We start from the raw sequence: 20,684 nt of genomic DNA, 5'->3' as shown, positions 1-20,684 counted from the left end.
CTAGACTCTATAACTCCAGTAAGATATAAACAGCAAAAAACATATTCTCTGCCATGGCTGAATGAAGATGTTCGGATCTTAAAGAAACAATATAGGACAGCTGAACGTAAGTGGAAAAAGGACAAGCTCACTGTGTCTATTGCTTCCCCACAGGAGTTGATGCACGCTTATCAACGTATGGCCAAAGATGCACAGAACACCTATTTTTCATTACTGAACACAGTCATAATTCCAGGATCCTTTTTAAAACTATATTCTGTCTCAGATTTTGTCTTGCCTTGCAGACATCAAGAATTGGATGTCAAAAAATATCCTACAGCTAAACAATTCCAACTCAGAGGTGTTAATAATCATCCCCTCTGGCCCCTTCACAAGCAGCATTAATAACCTCTCCTCTAGTCCGGGTCCACTCGCAGATGATGTTCATGAAGAAGATCTAGGAGTCATTTTTGATTGAGAGTTGTCTTTTGACACTCAGGTGACCAAAGTGTTGCAGTCATGCTTTGCTAAACTGAGACAGTTAACAAGGATCAGGTCCTTCCTTTCCTCAGCAAACCTAAAAAAGGTTATTTGTGTCTTCATCTTCTCCAGACTCGACTATTGTAATGCACTGTATTCTAGTATCAGCAAGTGTAACATCCAAAGGCTGCAGCTAGTACAAAATACTCCTGCCAGTCTTCTAACACACATTAAAAGATGTGACCATATTACTCCAGCTGAGCCTATCTCAGCTGACTCGGGCGAAGGCAGGGGACACCCTGGACAGGTCGCCAGTCTGTCACAGGGCTACATATACAGACACACTATCACACTCACATTCACACCTACGGGCAATTTAGAGTAATCAATTAACCTCAGCATATTTTTGGACTGTGGAAGGAAGCTGGAGTACGTGGAGAAAGCCCACGCATGCACAGGGAGAACATGCAGAAAGATCCCAGGCCCAGGCCGGGATTTGAACCGGGGATCTTCTTGCTGCAAGGCGAAAGTGCTAATCACTATCCACTGTGCAGCCCTATGGCACATTCACATTTTTCTAAACCAATCACAGTTGTCTCGGGCAGGGCTTCAGTCTTCCCTCTAAATAGCAACCGCTAGAACTGTTGTGGTGGAACATTTGCATTCACTGGGACTAGAACTGTGATTAAAATAGATAAGCCACTGCAAAAAAATTAGGAGAGCTGCCTGACTGCATGATCCAAATCCTCTGCCAAACATCCATCCATCCATTATCTACACACGTGGACAAAATTGTTGGTACCCCTCAGTTAAAGAAGGAAAAACCCACAATTCTCACTGAAATCACTTGAAACTCACAAAAGTAACAATAAATAAAAATTTATTGAAAATTAAATAATCAAAAACAGCCATTACTTTTGAATTGTTGATTAACATAATTATTTAAAAAAAACAAACTAATGAAACAGGCCTGGACAAAAATGATGGTACCTCTGTAAAAGATTGAAAACTATTTGACCAGAGTGACATGATTAACTCAGGTGTGTCATTTAATTGACATCACAGGTGTTTCCAAACTCATAATCAGTCAGTCTGCCTATTTAAAGGGAGACAAGTAGTCACCCTGCTGTTTGGTGAAAAGGTGTGTACCACACTGAACATGGACAACAGAAAGCGAAGGAGAGAATTGTCCCAGGACATCCGAAAAAAAAATGATAGACAAACATCTTAAAGGTAAAGGCTATAAGACCATCTCTAAACAGCTTGAAGTTCCTGTGACAACAGTGGCTCATATTATTCAGAAGTTCAAGACCCACGGGACAGTAGCCAACCTCCCTGGATGTGGCCGCAAGAGGAAAATTGATGACAAATTGAAGAGACGGATCGTTGGAATTGTATCCAAAGAGCCCAGAGCAACCTCCAAAGAAATTAAAGGTGAACTCCAAGGCCAAGGTACATCAGTGTCAGATCGCACCATTCGTCGTTGTTTGAGCCAAAGTGGACTTCATGGGAGACGACCAAGGAGGACACCACTGCTGAAAAAAACTCATAAAAAAGCGAGACTGGAATTTGCAAAAATGCATGTTGACAAGCCACAAAGCTTCTGGGAGAATGTCCTTTGGACAGATGAGACCAAACTGGAGCTTTTTGGTAAGGCACATCAACTCTATGTTCATAGACTCAAAAACCAAGCATACGAAGAAAAGAACACTGTCCCTACGGTGAAACATGGAGGAGGCTCAGTAATGTTTTGGGGCTGCTTTGCTGCATCTGGCACAGGGTGTCTTGAAAGTGTGCAAGGTGCGATGAAATCTGAAGACTATCAAGGCATTCTGGAGAGAAATGTGCTGCCTCGTGTCAGAAAGCTTGGTCTCAGTCGCAGGTCATGGGTCTTCCAACAGGACAACCATCCAAAACACACAGCCAAAAACACCCAAGAATGGCTGAGAGAAAAGCGTTGGACTATTCTAAAGTGGCCTTCTATGAGCCCAGATCTGAATCCCATTGAACATATGTGGAAGGAGCTGAAACATGCCATTTGGAGAAGACACCCATCAAACCTGAGACAACTGGAGCTGTTTGCTCATGAGGAGTGGGCCAAAATACCTGTTGACAGCTGCAGAACGCTCATTGACAAATACAGAAATCGTTTAATTGCAGTGATTGCCTCAAAAGGTTGTGCAACAAAATATTAAGTTATGGGTACCATCATTTTTGTCCAGCCCTATTTCATTAGTTTATTTTTTTAAATAATTATGTTAATCAACAATTCAAAAGTGATGGCTGATTTTGATTATTTAATTTTCAATAAATTTTTATTTATTGTTACTTTTGTGAGTTTCAAGTGATTTCAGTGAGAATTGTGGGTTTTTCCTTCTTTAACTGAGGGGTACCAACAAATTTGTCCACGTGTGTATATACCACGTAATCCTCATTAGGGTCATGGGGGGCTACAGTCTATCCCTGCTGACTTAGGGTGAATCCAGGGATGCCCTGGACAGGTCACCTGTCTATCACAGGGCTACACAGAGAGACAAACATTCACATTCACACCTACGGACAATTTAGAATCACCAATTAACCTCAGCATGTTTTTGGACTGTGGGAGGAAGCCGGAGTACCCAATGAAAACCCATGCAGACAGATCCCAGGTCCAGGCCGGGATGTGAACTGGAGATCTTCTGGCTGGAAGACAACAGTGCTAACATCAGCGAAACATTCAGTTTGAATGTAATTTTCAGTGTGGTAGGCATAGGCGTCAGTTTAGGGGGGGACGGTGGGGATGTGTCCCCCCTACTTTTTGTCAGGGGTCATTTTATCTCCAACACATTCAAATTCTTCACATGTAAGCCGTTGTAAATCCAGTTATTTTCAGCAGTATAGAAAATTCTGACGCTCCTGAACGCACCATCCGCACTCAGCCGAGAGTTGCACAGACATGCACCACCTTCGTGAGGTTAAAAAAAAACGTGCAGATGCTAAATTTGCGCCCGTGCCAAGTGGAAGCTCCGACCAGAGGCGTTCAGGGGCAAAATTTCGTCCCAGGAGAATTAGTACTATAGTGGCCCACAGACCCCTTTACTGGCAAATACCGATAGCTCAACAGGTTGAGTCTTTGCCTTTGGTGCGGTGGTTGTGAGTTCCAGCCCAGCATGCGGCATTTTGCCGCCGTTCTTCGACATTTTCTCAAAGTGCTGTGGTCTCCATCCCCTCCACTTTTAAAAACAAACTGACGCCCTTGGTGGTAGGTGACCTACCTGAACCTTGCTGTTATTGTTTCCTGTGATGAACAAAATTATAACACACTGATGTAGGAAGTGGAAGAATGCTGACCAGGGTTAATGGCCATTGGCAGACTTTTACCAGCAACCTACATCTGGTGAGTTAGGCTATTCGAAAATTTTCCCGCTGCAGGATCTGTCTGTCTGTCGAAGAGATGTTTGGGGCGTTAAAATACAGCAGAACCCTAACCCTTTACCTACTAAAATACATTAACCACTAAAGGAACAAAAACACGTATCTCACACAAATTGGAAAACTTGGCAAATGGACAGGCGCAGTCAAACATAAATCATCAAATTTATAACATACTGAAATGTTTTAATTGAATAATATTTAGAAACTGCCATTCATCTCATATTTCCCTCAAATACATTAGCAGTGTGCTCCACTGATTGTCTTTCACAAAAACTTGCTAAATTTGCTATGTCAGCATAAATTGGACTAAACAGTACTCTTAAATGGTCCAGCAATAACGAACAATGAACAATCTTATATAATTCTTCACCAGAATAATGCCATATAATCTTTCTGGGTGGACACCCTACCTTGTGAAATCTTTATTGTTGTGCCGCAGTCTCCAGGCAGGCCAGCAGCTGTCAGCCATCACGACTATTTTGGTCACAGAAGAGCCAAGCCAAGTTTCACACTTTTGAGTAAGAGCATCTCTAAAAGAACACTGTGTGCTGGGGGTTGATCAACTAAAGCAACTGAGAAAGCCCCTCTTTTCTTTCCAGTGATTGTCAAACTGCACTCGATGAGACTAGTGCAGTGAAGACACATTTATTACAGTATAAGAATAGAGATCACGATTTCTTGGTGGTCGTAAATGAGTTATAAAATTTGAAAACAAAGGCAAGAGTAGACAAACATATGATGTAAAATGCTAATTCATATTTTAATTGATCTCCTTTGAAACATATGAGGAAGAACACAAAGAAAAGAAAACTGTTTTGTAAAATAACCAATAGTATATACAGTGTATTCACCTGCAAGAGTCAAATATATAGTTATTTTTAGCAATCGAGTCTATTATTCAGTATGCACTCATGAACAATTTCAGATAAAGTCGATCAAAATGCCTTGAAACCCTTAGATAATAGATAGTGATGTTAAAATCCTACACACAGAGAAAATAGAGTTTTACATTACTGTTTCAGATATCAGTCACAACAGATTGTTCTGTTGGGGCAAAAACATTGATGGTATAGATAGAAATTATAGACATGATACTGTACAAATGATACTCTTTCCATATACAGACAAGGCTTTCATTTGTGACAAATATTATTGTCAACACCTGACAGGCTGAATCCTAACTTCCAACTAACTAGTCTTATGAAATTAATGACCTAACTTTAGTTTCAAATTTAGTGCCAATTATTTTGCCAACAAAACATTCTGATACATCCAAGATTCTCTTACTTTCTTTTCCCCACACCAAAAACAACATATCACAGAAAAATCAGCCCGGTGCTGCTCTAATCCCTCCCCTTCACTACTTCTATGACTGCTTTCCTTTAAAAACAAAAACTTGATTTCTTTTGATGATCAGATCTGAATAAAGCATTATTTCAATATTTTCTCTGCTTTGATCTGAACACACATACTCCAGTACATGAATGAAGCTCATCATCAAATCATCTTGTTTACAAGAAACAATTTTGTGTCTCCCATAAGCCTATGTCAGAAGAAGGTCCAGACATTTCCCCTAATAAGGTAGTATTCCAGCTTAAAATACCACTGCATTACCAAAGCAAATGGGTTTTTGTTGTGTTGGTGTGTTGTTACAATGAGGAGCTGAAGTAATGTATGTTATCAAAGCTATCATACACTCGTGCTGCACATCAGGTGCTCTGAGATAATAGACTGGAGAGTCTCCGATTAGTATTTCGGATTATTAACACCTATAACTAGAGCATACACCTGCTGCATTAAAAAAACACAATGTGGTGCAGTAAAATTCAACTTTGCACACTCCCTGACATATGGTTCTTGAAACTTGGTGATGTAAGAAAATGTTGAGAAACCAATCTAGCTGGTATAAGACACAGTAGCCATTCAAGAATTCATAAGACCGATCTTGCTTTTATCCAGCATATATAGTGTTACATAGTGTTTTAGACTCTTTGACTCTCCATTCCCTCAAAGCTCAGTACTGCCAATACGACCTACATGGTCCGCAAGGTGCAACAGTGCATGTGAAGTTAATTTGAATAATTAGAAATACCATTTCCCCTTTGTGTACAAACAGAAAGTTTCCTTACAATAACACGACTGTGGACACTTAAGTGGTGACCACAGCTTCTGTCCAAGTCTATATCTTATCTACTATCGCTGTAGCTTTATGGACCATTATCCTTTTCAAACATAAAAAAGAGTTGTCTGATGTGAATAACTATCTATAGATAGAGCTATAGGCTATTTACCTGTTTATGGCTTTTAGGAAGATTTATTCTTTGAAAAGTCAGTTCCTGGCGATATGTCACTGTCTGACCAGCATTGACTAAAAAAAGATGTTTATCCAAACTATGAAATCCTGAAACTGTGCAAAAAAGGAAATGCTTTCCAAACTCTGATTTATAACATCTAAGGCAATCCAGATTTGCTTGAAAGCTGCAGTGTACCACATTTTCAGTAATATCAAAATTACCTGTGTATTATGTGTCAGGCGTCATGTGATATCTAAAACCTCATGTAAAATATTCTTTCCTTTATCTAGCTCAGGGGTCTGCAACCTTTAACACTCAAAGAGCCATTTCGACCCGTTTCCCACAGAAAAGAAAACACCAGGAGCCGCAAAATCCTTTTGGCATTTAAAATGAAGACAACACTGCATATATCGTTTTTTACCTCTATGCCCTTGTTAATTTTGACTAATTAATTAATAAAAATATAATGCATTTAAAAAATACCGTATTTAAATGCACCTTTCTCAGTTCCCAAATTTCTGGCACACTGATAACACTGATGAACACTCCAGCCAGGTTGGTAGCGCTAATGAACCTAAAGTCTGTTTTCCAGCCGTGAAGAAGATTCACAGGATGCACTGTCACTGCACATCAAAGTTTGGTGAACAGTGATTGAAGACGAGAACACTGAGTGTGTTGGGCAGAAAGTTTCTTTTAAAAATCTTCCTGATGGCAGCTTGGATAAAAACGTGGTTATCTGGAAATTGTGCAACAAATAGTTTTCTGATCACCGCAGCACTTCAAGCCAGTGTATCCATCCCATAATAGACCACTTTTCGAGATGCTAAAGGTGCTTGAGTTTACAAAAAGCTTTAAAAAATTGAATATAATTGCTATAAATGAACTTTGAGTTTGCAGTAATCTGTAAATGTAGTAAACAGATGAAAAATGCAGATAAATATAAATGAAATATACTTGTTGTTTAACGTATATGTCTGTTCACCAATTCAGTCATCAACCAAAAATTATTTAAATTGAAAAACTTTGCTGATTATTTCAGATATTGTTATTTGATGCCATCAGTCGTGATTATAAAGCCTCTAATTAGGTAGATTAATTTTTTAATCGCGTCCTACCACTAATATTTATCTTACTTGGTTAATGTCATTTTTACTCCTGGACCTCATATGTTATGTAATGTTAGCTGGAAATCAATATTTTGCGAATGTCTATTTAACTTGTAAAATCTATTATGAGTTATCTTAAGCTTATAACTTTTCTCCGGTAAGTCGCTGACCTATTTTCCAAGACGACACTCCTCTCTCTGAGCTGCTGCCTGGATGCTGGACGTGACATCGAGCCGTGCTCTCGCAAGTACCGTCGTATTAACCTGACATATCAAAGAGTAGATACTGAGCAAGACAATTATCCGTAGTTTACCTTAGTACTCACGAGTACCCGACACAATGCAGGACTCTGCTGTGAAAGCGGAGACGTGCAGCGGTGGTGTATTTGCGACAATAAAAAAGAAAGAAATTGCTAGGATGTAGGAATGGTGGCCCGCTGCTGCTGAATGAATGTAGAGCAAACACTGGGATCAACAGGACTCCAAATGAATACACGCAGGTCGGCGAGTGTTGGTGATTGACGGCTTGGATGCATATTTTGACAGACAAAAAATTAAGACGTTTTATTTTGATGTTACAAGATCACCATAATCTTCAAATTTAGAATTACATTTTAAAAACTAACAAAATAAAATAAAAGATATTTTAATTAAATAGCCTGCTGATTATTTATTTTCCAAAGCAACAGGAAGCCGCAACAGAGGGATGAAAGAGCTGCATGCGGCTCCGGAGCAGCGGGTTGCCGACCCCTGATCTAGCTAAAGGGTTCACCCTGCATTGCACAACAATTTATTGTCCTGTTTAAGCTTGGGTGCACCCATATTTAAAATATGTACTCTACATCTTTCTGTGTTTAAACTTTCAACAATCCATGGGTATACCGTTATGAGGTGTAATTCTATGACGTTGTACCATTTGTTTTTGTCAAGCTACTGTTCAAGACTAAATGTCAGTAGAGGGTGTAAACCATTTACATCTGTTTCAAGTGCAGTAAAGATACAGAATATAGTACACTTATTTTAAATATCTATTAATATTTCTTCTAATCTTCAAAAACCCACTTCCCATGCCTTTGATGTTAATGTGTATACCCAAGATTATATTTTATGCTTTACATGGTGAGCTATTTCCTTTAGGTCTAGGATTTCGATAGGTTTTCTGTCATTTAACTCTGTTGTTCCTAAATTGTGACGATGTTACTGCGAGTAATTTGATTCTATCTGCTGAATGTGCTGTAAATCCTAGCAGATAGTGGAAAGCACCAAGCTCCTATGGAATGAAGAAAAGGCATGTCAGTGGTGTCTCTGCTGATGGAGTTTCAGTGGGATCCTATAAATAGGAATGTGGCTTTTTATCATGTTCCTGATCTAAAATGCATTGTAAGTACAATATTACACTCTTGTTGGGGCTGAAGCTGCAAATATTAATAGAAAATTAAAAGGTTCACTGTGACTTTTTTGACAGCTGCAGTTTAGTCCAAACTGTCAGCAAAACTAATGCAACTGCATACATACACTTTGTACAATATTTTACTCTGACATTCAGAGTAAGAAAACTAAACAACACAAAATGTGCATGCTAAACTACACACCAAAATCATGTCACAACAAAGACAAGTTACTTTAAATCCACCAATCAGGATGAAAATATTTAAGACTTTTTTATTTGCCCCAAACATGAGTTCACATATTCAACACACTGATATGTTGGGGATGGTATCATGCATGTTCATGATGATTAATTTCAAAGGGAAAGTACATTTTTATATTTTAAGTGACATTCATACATCTGAATTTTGAATGAAGAAAAACATAATAAATGCTCTTCACAATATAAATCACACATCTGAAAATGCTGAAAAAATTCAGGTATTCAATAAAGTGTATTTCCCCCATAAGATGTGCCAGAGGACAGCTGTTATTATATTTCCTTTGACAAAAATCAAATAATCTAAATTACTACACAATCATATGTTTGGACACACAATATTTAAAAGAAGCAGTTCTTGGCACAGTGAATTAAAAATAGAGAAGATGAATCAATGTCATGACTGCAGTTATCTGAATATAACGCATTAATGCATGTTCCTTCAGTGCTGCTCTCTATGCCTAACTGTACATTGCATGTATTTCAGTCAAACACATGTTAAGGAAATAAATACAAAACAAAACAAAACATCCAATCTGTCACAGGTTCTTGTGCATAAATATTTTCCAAAATCTTTCCGGCAAAAAAGGAAAATACTACGAGCAACACAAAAAAGTTGATCACCCATTACAAAGAGAAATGTCATCATTTTGTCTTAAATATAGAAAATTAAACCAAAATGAATAATAAAGCCATGGTTACACAGAACTGGTGTCATACCCTGTTTATCAACTATTAAAAATTGTCTCCTGTGGAAAACAAAAACAGTGTTTAAAATACATGAAATAGTGGACGAATCATTATTCAGCTTAACTTACAGACAAATTATTGTATTGGTTAAAGCTGCAAAAAGCATGTTTTCACATTAATAAATGAAGGAATGAATGAATGAATATTCTGGATCACAGCTCTGTTCTTAATATGTTGTAAAGGGAAGATACACAAATAATTTATGTTCAAACTTATAGTTTTTGATGAAGAATCCTTGAATGATCGTGTACACATCACAGGCCTTGGTATTAACTGAATTTTTTTGATGCATGGTAACCATTCTGTGTGACAAAGGCTCCAACTTAAACTCTGATGAAATAATGGGAGAAATCATCTGCAACTCAACAGCAACAAGAAAATACAAGCTTATTTTCAACAGCCATAAAAAGTAAAATTACGAACTTAGTGGCTTTAACAAAAGCATAGAATCACAACTGCAAGTAAAAAATATTTTTCTTGGACTGAAATTGTCAGCAGTTGTGCCTTTTTGTTACATATTGCAAAAGAGAGTAGCTATGTAGAATACAGTTGAAAGAAAAATGCGGTCAGCAAGCATTATGTTATCCATAGAACCCATTTTGTATACTAGTACATTTTACAGACACATTCAGTACTCCACATGAAGTTGCTATTTCTGAACGTAGTAAACCATGGTCGTACAGTTTAGGATATTGCTGTTAGCTTTAAGTTGAAAAATGGTATTAAGACCTCATACTGCAGTGTTGAAAGAGCAACTTAACGCTGTCTTTTAGTTCTGTCTCCAATTGTATGTGGTCATCAGGAAGAATTGAGGTAAACTCTTCACAATGCCATGATTTCACTTATATTTTTATGTATCTTGATAAGCAAAATAGTCCAACTCTTTAACAAGTATCGACGTGGCCTGGTACCATTAACTGTCATTTTTAGCTTCGTTCATTTTCTGTTGTGAGCTTCTCCTTGCTTGATGACCTACTGATGCCTTCTTATTTTTATAGACCTACAGAAGCAGCAACAACAGCCACTGCACTACTGATAAGTCTACTGTGTGTATCTACATCTACAGCACTGTAACTGAAATGCCTTCACAGTAGCTACTGTTACTCAGTATTCCTAGATGGAATCCATATCTTTGATGAAAATACAGTAATTGATTTTGCTACACAGCCCTTATTCCAAACACTTCCTCTCAGCCCACGGCTAATGTTTTGCTATAGGGTAGATACAATCACTTCAATAACTGATTATTTAGAATAACAATAATTCAACATAAAATCTTTAAAAAAAAACCTACCTTAATGCCTAATTTAACTATGAAACTGACAGTCTAATAAGTTTTGCAAATCTCTCTCTCTCCACATTCTTGCACCGTGTTATTACATAGCGACTCTGCATGATGAGAGCTAGACCAAAGAAAAGACGAGAAGAGCAAATATAGCAGACAAGCAAAAACCATTAAAGCAAGGTTTTGGCAGATTTTCTTGTGAACTAGCGGGCTAGCTGCTAAAATAACTGCTCTCACATGCTAGCTTTAACAGGCTAGCACTTAGCCACAGCTACCTCTGCTACATTGCAGTTGGTATTGTAGGATTAGCCTAAGCTAAGCTAGCTGTTTCTTATCTACTAGTAGAATCATTTTATAAGAGACATTACACTGTTCTTGTGGAACAGCAATGATATATATTTGTAACAACACTCAAATATGTTTGAGTGTTGTTACAAATTGTAACATTGTAACATTTAAGAAAACCACATATATGTAGGTTTGATTTTAGAATCTTCTTGTTATATAACAGCTATTCTTCAAACTAACAAGGATTATTCTAACACTAAATTATAAAAATAATAATTGATTGTGGCCCTACAATAAAAACCTGCAGCTGAGCTTCTGAATTTTTTGAAACAATGAGCAAAGGGGGATTTGACAGTGAAACAGAACAGGGTTTCTTAGAGAATTAGGGAGTGATCTAAATGTATTAAATCGGGCTTCGATTCATCTGTCAATTAAAAATTCTAATATAAACACTGTAATATACCACTTATTCTTTTCCAACATATTGGTGAACAAGATATGTCTTTAACAGTATAGCAATTTTAAATCAAGCTCAAGTAATGCAGACAGCATGAATATAAATATAGTTCATGTTTCAATTCTAAGTATTAGTTGAGGCAGACAGAAATTACCTTGTCAGTTAATCTTTCATTCATTCATCAAAACAGGAATTAAGTTACAAAATGAAATCTGTCTTACAAACTATTCAATTCAATTCAATTCAATTCAATTTTATTTATATAGGGTCAATTACAATCAAATTGTCTCAAGACACTTTACAGAACCCATATGCCTGACCCCCAGAGCAAGCCCAAAGGCGACAGTGGCAAGGAAAACACCCTTTTAACAGGGAAAAACCTCGAGCAGAACCCGGCTAGATAGCAAGTACCAAAGTTTTCCAAATATAACATCAATTGATTCTCAAACAAAATTTCTGTGGTTATCTAATTTGCACTTGATACAATATATAAAAACAGCCGGTGATGAGACCCAAGGAAACAGTTAAAAACAGATATGAACAGATCAATAAACAGACTGATAGAAATAGAGTCCCTCGCCCAGAACCTGGCACAGGGAGCATCAACTGAGTGCTTCACATTCCTGCTCAGACCCTTCTCACCCACACCACGTCACTCTGTAAAAGGGTAAGGCAGCTGTTGGCTTCTGTCAGACACACACACACACACACACACACACACACACACACACACACACACACACACACACACACACACACACACACACACACACAGAGAGAGAGAGAGAGAGAGAGAGACAGTGCAATGTGCACTGTGATATGCGCAAGCTTGAAATCCGTCCACATACTTTTTCTGAGGATTTTTATGCAAGAGAAAAGTAGCATTAAATTCTGACAAAAGATCCTTCACCATGGACAAAACCTTTCCCTGCTCACTTGAAACAGAAATGGTTTCTTAAAGAACCTATCATAGAGCAAGTAGCAGTGGAAAGGCATCGATTGAAAAAACTAAATTTTGGTGTTACTGACAATTCAGTTAAAGTGCACTACAGTTCACAATGGCTTTCATAAAGGTTTTGAGAAACATATGTTTACCATAATTTAAAAATGTGCTCCATATATTTTACCTCCAAAGTATAAGTAGTCTATCTCATGGTGGTTGTTTGATGAATGCATGGCATCTAACCAATATTAGTTAAACTAAAGTGCAATAGTTAATTTTTTAGAACTAATTACCACTGTGAAGGTGCTCTTTGTTCTTTTGGTGGATCAGTTAAGAAACAAATTAGCTTCAACTCAGCTGGACAAGGCACAAACTTTTTATTGTAGCATTTCAAAACTTCCAGATATACTTAACAGTTCGATGGAAATGGAGCTACAGACAGGCGAGCACACATTGCAGGCATTTATTGGCAGCATAGATGCCAGGCCTCACAATCACTCACATTTATTCAGCTCTCAAGGGCCCCTCTTATTTGTTATTTCTAACCTTGATATAGAATCCATAGCTGGAGTTAGCAGCCCATTTCCAAACAGCTATTGCCTGCTTTAGCTTTCACTGCACTCTGAGTGGAGTCACAAATCATCGCCAGTCCAATCAGGTTGGACTCAGGCACCAAAGACAGTCATTAAGTCCATCCAGGGTTGGTGGTGGTTTCATCTTTCCCTCTCTCTGCCTTATTCCCCCCTCTCGCTGCTCCATGTAATTTTTCTTCTCCTCCTCCTCCTTCACTTGGCTATTTTCAGTCCTCCGTTTTGCCTGTGTCTGCTCTTCTGTCTGGCACCCTTTTTTAAAAGGCCCCTTTGGTGGATTTAGAGTTAGTGGCTCCGGCAACTAATTTGGATGAGTCCACTGCAGGGTCAGAGAAATGGGGGATTAGGGATAGAATGTGCTCCCTTTATGCTGAATAGCATTCAGAGTCTGAGGCCATATTGTAACTATGCAGATATAATAAAGTAACCAACCTTTAAAATAAAATATTTAAATTGACATAAATAATTTGCATTTACACAGATATAGGTGAGAGTTAGGTGACATGACAACTCAAAAAAAATTGTAACCAAAACTTAAAAATTATGTGTTTTTAAAAAATATATATTTCAGAAGCTATTATGAAAAAATATTTTTTCCAACATTTATTGAAGTCAATATTAATGTTAGAGATGAAGTTAAAAGGCCCCCATTCACAACATTCATGATGTAGTATTTTTCCATTGAAGTTGCTGTTAGCGGCTGTCAAGTTTATGGTAACACTAGTGCCTCTGTCTGGTCCTTCACCGTATTTGGGATAGGCACCTGAGATAGTGTTACATTTGCTAAACACATCAGTAAGTCTTTACTCTAAAAATCCCTCATCTTTGCCTTCTCATTAAAAGTGAAACACAACCTGAAGACATGAACATCTGAGATAAACAGCTAGATATTACAATATACTTATCCTTAAAACATGCCAAGTAGTTCTGCAATACAAGAAAACACTTTTTGTCTATGGTGGGCTGTGAGGATAACTGTCTTAGTGAGAAGCTTTGTTGGTCTCTGGTTTGCCCTCCTTGTTTTAATTTGCTGTCGACACTAATAAATTTACAGTTTTCGTTCAGTCAGCAGTTGCTGTCATTTGTACTTTTTGATTTTTGTTTGCTATTAAGCAACCACAAGTCAATCTTGCATCATGGGCTATTCACAATAAAAGCCTTCCAGTAGTTCAGGGGCAAACAGTAAAAAGACCAATTTGTATGATTTACACAATATAATTACTAGTGTAGTTTGTCAGTTAAAAGTATTTACCACTTTCAGAACTGCAAATCATGAGGCTTTCACATATTTCCACCTCCCTGCACTGACAAACTGCTAAATGGAAATAGTTAGAAATAATCAATAAATTAAATTGTTGTTTAAGATTTGACAACTTCTGCACCGTATGCATGTTCATTACAGGAAAAAGCATAGATTGATTCTCTAGTAGAGACATACTCTGCTTTATCCCTTTTAGCTTTAAGTACAACTACTAACTCACATCCAGAGGAAGATAACGAAGCCAGTTTAGCTACTATACATTGATCCTTTAGGATGTAAGGACAGAGCAGGTTTAACCAATATCCCTGGGTCGGGGTTGGGTCTCAGTAAAGTATGAGTTAATACCTACTATGGGATTACAGACAAAGCTCTAGTCATACTTAATATGGGTTCATTGCCACAGCAGGAAGAGTCTCTAAGTGTAGAACCATACTGGTCTTTAAAACTAAAATGTCAGTATGATTGCAGCTCTGAATATATTAGATAGATTAATTACAAAAAAAAGGAATGTGCCTACATTCCAAATGTGCAGGTGTTTTGGATGTGAGTTAAATTACCCTACATAACCCTCTGTGAATAATAATGCAACAACAAAACTGCTCCAGTTATGACAGGCTGAAATTTTGACAAAGTGAGGGGTTAATAAAAATCCTTACCTGAGTTCAGATTTGGTCAAGTGAGGAAATGAACAAATATGATTGCTAGACCAACATTCAACAGCATCACAAGAGCAACCACGATTGAGTTAGGGCCCTGTGGAGAAACAAGAAAAGTTAAAAAAATATATAAAAGTTTATATATATATACAGGGTGGGAAATCAAAAATGTCCTACTGACAGATTTGAATGTCCTGCCCAAACGGCGAGGGTAATCAAAACCACCAAAATAGATACACCACCAAAATAGATTTGAAATGAAACAATTAAGATGTGTTTTAAGTGCAGATTTTCAGCTTTAATTCGAAGATTTTTACATCCAAATCAGGTGAACGGTGTAGGAAAAACAACACATTTTATATGTGCCCTCCACCTTTTAAAAGAACCAAAAGTAAAGTAACAATCATAAATCAAACTGTCACCTTTAATTTTTGGTTACAAATCCTTTGCAGTGAATGACAGCCTGAAGTCTGGAATGTATAGACATCACCAGATGCTGTCTTCACTTCCTGCTTGTTCTTGGGGTATTTTCCCTTCAGGGTTGTTTTCAACAAATTAAATGCAGTTCAATTGGATTCAGGTCAGGGGAGTAGCTTGGCCACTGCAGAACATTCCACTTCTTTGCCTTAAAAAACTCTTTGATTACTTTCGCATTATGCTTCGGGTCATTGTCCATCTGCACTGTGAAGCATCGTCCAGAGTTCTGAATCATTTGGCTGAATATGAGCAGAAAATATTCCCCGAAACACTTCAGAATTCATCCTGCTGCTTTTGTCAGCAGTCACATCTTCAATAAACAGAAAAGAACCAGTTTCATTGACAGCCATATATTCCCACACCATCATACTACCACCACTGCTTCACTAATGAGATGGCATGCTTTGGATCTTGAGCAGTTCCTTTGCCTCTACAGACTCTTGTCTTTTCATCATTCTACTGTAAGTTAATCTTTGTCTCATCTGTCTATAGGATGTTGTTCCAGAACCACATAGGCTCTTTGAAGTTTTTTTTTGTGACAAACTCTAATCTGACCTTCCCGGTTTTTGAGGCTCACCAATGATTTACACCTTGTGGTGAACTCTCTGTATTCACTCTGGTGAAGTCTTCTCTTAGTTGTTGATTTTGACACAGACACGCCTATCTCCTGGAGAGTGTTCTTTATCTCATCAATTGTTGTGAAGAGGTTTTGCTTGACCAGGGAAAGAATTCTTCTGACATCTACCACACTTGTTTTTTATGGTTTTCTGGGTTTGTTGGTGTTGTTGAGCTCACTAGTGCATTCTTTCTTTTTAAGAATGTACCAAACAGTTGATTTGGCCACACTTAATGTTTTTGCTATCTCTCTGGTGTATTTGTTTTGATTTTTCAGTCTAATGATGGCTTGCTTCATTGATAGTGATAGCTCTTTGGACTTCATATTGAGAGTTGACGTCACCAGATTCCAAACGCAAATACCACACTTGAAATGAATTCTAGAACTTTCATCTGCTCCTTGTAAATGAAATAATAAGGGCACAGCACACACCTGACCACACAGAACAGTTAAGCAACCAGTTGTCCAATTACTTTTGGTCCTTTAAATAGGTGGAAGGCACACATAAAATGTGTTGTAATTCCTACACCATTCACCTGATATGGATGTAAATACCATCAAATTAAAGCTGAAAGCTGACACTAAAAGCACATCTTGATTGTTTCATTTCACAAACATTGTGGTAATCTACTGAGCCGAAATGCAGAAAATTGTTTCAATCTCCAAATATTTATGGACCTGACTGTATGTAGTTGTTACAGATAATTACAGTGAAATAGTGGCAAGCCAGACATTTTCCTTCCAGCAACAATTTAACAGCAGTGACAGATCATGTGGGGTTAGCCACTGTATTGTGTGTTTTGAGAAGGAGAATATGTACAGCTATATATCTTTCATGGACAAGGATACTTTCTAAATACATGTTTGTGTTTTATGTTAGATTTGTATTGTATTGTAAATACACTGCTTTTTTTTTTGCTAAAGTGTGCACTGAAGTAACTTTAAAAATGATTAAATATTAAGTAAATGGATAAATTAACATATCTGTACTTCAGTGCAACTCTTCAAAACAATGACAATACTGACAAAGTTTTGGACTCCCAATCCAACTTGTTAACCATGAAATGTATAGGTTTTGCTTGTAGTCTTTTCTAAACATAGTATTAACAACAAAAACACACAAAATACACAATCAACTACAACATCAAAGCCATCGAGAAGTGACGTGAATAACAATTATCTCATTACAGTGGAATTGATGTTGATGATGATGTCGATGTGTTGGAAACAGGAGAAATGGAAATGTCTTCTATGGAAACATTAACATTGACATTCATTTACAGATGCCAGGAAAATTTGATTTGGTCAGTGTACACTGGTATATTTCCTCTTCATACTGTGTTGTTTTGCACAAAGCCCATTCTAACTTCTCAGAGAGACATACCAAATTCAAAGTAGTCAGCACAGTAATCATTAATGCGGTTATGCAGATATTGCAATATGGTTATTATTCAAAGAAGCAGTTGTTTTACTGTTTTGGTGCCATTGGCTTTTGGAAAACGTGGCACTTCTTTTCTTCATCAGTGGTTGGTGTTTTCCAGAAGCCGCACATTAGAAATTTGACCTGGAAAACTACTTATGTGCTCATTGCAGAAGGGTTTAGGAAGCTGAGATACAGATTTCCTTATTAATCCTTACTTCTCCGGGTCCACTAACTGGACAGTTCGGATCAATGTGCATTTCAGAATAACAGCATTTAGTTTATTAATAGTACAAAAACAAATTCCTCACCATCAGGCTCATCATTATGTGTAAGTTGTTGTCCTTCAAATACTGAGGAAAATGCAGCTCTGCACTGAACCTGTAACCCAGTAGCTACACAATCATATTATTGTAATAGACTCATACCCTTGCTGACCTAATCAAGCTTGAGACAGCTGGCATTAACATAGACATGATGTATGATGTGGGTTTTAGTCCTGCTAGGCACACCAAAATTACACATTAATACACTGAAAAATCAAATATGTGTGGTAACTCACCAACTCCTCCTCAATAATATCAGGAGCCATTTCTATACTAGCTTTCTTGGTGTCTAGGAGGCTCTTTGGTTTGGATGATTCCATTTTCTTTGGCTTCAGAGGATCTGGTGCTTTGGTGCTCTCTTTTGATGGAACTGGTGAAGGGCTACTAGCCATCAAGGATGGTGCTGGTGCTCGATTCGGTATGGCAGGTGGTGGCAAGCATGCCAGGCTTGATGGGGAAAGGTCTTCCTCCACACCAACTAGTTCTTCAGGTGGTGAAATCTTAAAATCTGCCTTGACATAGTAACCATGGTACTGGGAGTGAATCTGCCCATTGCTGGGGTAACCGCTGACTGTTGTAGTATTAGCTGATGTCACTGCTGGAGGAGTTTCTTGCTGCCTCATGTCCTGTCTGAGAGAAAGTTTTGATGCTGCTTTCGTTATGCCTGTTGAGCAGAAGAGAGAAAGGTAAGAGCTAACCAAAGAACCAGTGCAAAGTGTTTTCAGTATTTTGATTCAGGCAGCTGTGGCTCAGCAGGTAAAATGTTTCTATAGAGGTAATTTTGCTGCTGCCATCATGTGTCCCATCATCAATGAAGATTAATGAGCCTGTTGCAGAAGAAGCCATGCAAGCCCAAGCCATGACATTACCTCTACTGTGTTTTATAGATGAGCTTGTATGTTTGGGATCACGAGCAGAGCCTTTCTTTCTCCAAACTTTAGCCTTTCCATCACTTTGGTAAAGGCTAATCTTCATCTCATCAATCCATACAACTTTGTCCCAGAATTTCTGAGGATCATCTCTGTACTTTTTGGCATATTCCAGCCTGGACTTCCTATTCTTCTCGCTAATATGTGGTTTGCATCTTCTGTGTAGCCTCTGTACTTTTGTTCATGAAGTTTTCTGCCAACAATAGATTGTGATACCTTCACTCCCTGCCTACTGGAGGCTGTTGCTGATGCCACTAACAGTTGCTTTAGGGTCTTTCTGTATAGCTCTCACAATGTTTCTGTCATCAACTGCTGCTGTTTTCCTTGGTCTACCCGTTTGACATCTGTTACTTAGTACACCAGTGGTTTCTTTCTACTTCAAGACATTCCAGATGATTGTACGGGCTTTGGCCAGTGTTTGTGCAGTGGCTCTGGTTAATTTACCATTTTTTTTCTCAGCTTCACAGTTGCTTGTTTTTCACCCTTAGACAGCTCTCTGGTTTTCGTGTTGGTTCCAAATCTAGTTATAAATGCAGTCTGCACAGGCAAAACCCAAATCTGACGCTGAACATAGACATTGAGTGCTATTTATTGTTTGAATAATCAATGTAATAGGACACACCAGGGCAACAAAACATACCTGTCAGTCACATGTTCCAATAATTTTGCTCACATGAAAAATGGGTGGGTACAAGCAAAAGGTGCTATCTTGTAAATTGTGTATCAGATTCAGATGTAAATAGCTGGAAATAAAAGCTGAAATGTTGATCTCTTGTCTCATATTTATCATTTGTCAAACCCAAATGTTTTCAGTCTATACCAAAAATAAAAGAATAAAGGCCTCACAGTTATAATACTTTTGGAGGGGAGTGTAGACATTGTAAACATTGAAAAAATAGCTGTTAGCTAGTTCTGCTGTGCTTCATTTAAACACTACCATGTTTAATTTTATAAATTAAACTTGAATAACCAGATGTTTCACTTAATACCATGCCCACAAACAGGGTGATAGTGACAGAGAACCACTGATAAATAACTAATAATGAAGCTACTATTCTGTACAGTCATACTCAAGAAACCTTATATCTCAGCCACTCGCTGTCTTACAACTACACTGCTGGTTGCTGTGTTGTTGGAGTGCTCCTGTTTATCATGTTGTTGTTAGAGTTAGTGGCACTGCTAAACATGTTGCTAAAAAATCTGTTGCCACTTACTATGTCACTTCGACAACACTACTGCTGCTACAGGTGTAGCTGCTGCTCACCATTTGTTGCAAAAATAACTGATGATGTTACAGTAAGCTTAAACAAGTCATATAGTTAAAAACAAATTTATCAGTACAGAAAACAAAATAAATGCATAACAAAATATTTTTGTCATTTACGTTGCAAAATGTAACGACACTACAATTTCTGTTTGCATGTACACATATCAGCGCCCTCCATAATTATTGGCACCCCTGGTTAGGATTTGTTCTTTAGCTTTTAATAAATCCATTTTTAAAAAATAATTTAGGACCACAATGAAAAAAGAGGAAAATCCAACCTTTAATTCAAGTGCATTCAAGTGGGGGGAAAAAAATCACACATTAAGAAATAATTCTTTTACATCAAACATGTGTGCCACAATTATTAGCACTCCTGATGTTAAACAACCCCCTTTTGCCAACAATACAGCACCTAATCTCTCCTATAATACATTTTTCAACAATTTTCAGTGTGAGAGTATGCTTCTTGGCTGTATAGTGGGGTAGTGGTTAGCAC

General features: G+C 37.8%; 1 protein-coding gene across 1 annotated transcript in view; it reads right to left on the bottom strand.

Annotated features, from left to right (window-relative positions):
* Nucleotides 1-12,415: 12,415 nt before the first annotated feature.
* The window catches only part of LOC110968626 (junctophilin-1-like), a 67,427-nt gene continuing 59,158 nt past the window's right edge, over nt 12,416-20,684 (bottom strand). The window contains exons 5-7 of the mRNA XM_051953359.1: nt 18,229-18,656; nt 15,154-15,250; nt 12,416-13,555 (exon numbers count right to left, since the gene is read on the bottom strand). Coding sequence (XP_051809319.1) covers nt 15,170-15,250; nt 18,229-18,656 — 509 coding nt within the window. The 3' untranslated portion in view covers nt 12,416-13,555; nt 15,154-15,169. The remainder of the gene's footprint in view (nt 13,556-15,153; nt 15,251-18,228; nt 18,657-20,684) is intronic.

Source organism: Acanthochromis polyacanthus, chromosome 9, assembly GCF_021347895.1.
Source record: "Acanthochromis polyacanthus isolate Apoly-LR-REF ecotype Palm Island chromosome 9, KAUST_Apoly_ChrSc, whole genome shotgun sequence".
NCBI classification, from domain to species: domain Eukaryota; kingdom Metazoa; phylum Chordata; class Actinopteri; family Pomacentridae; genus Acanthochromis; species Acanthochromis polyacanthus.
This window is presented reverse-complemented; position numbering and strand designations above follow the sequence as displayed.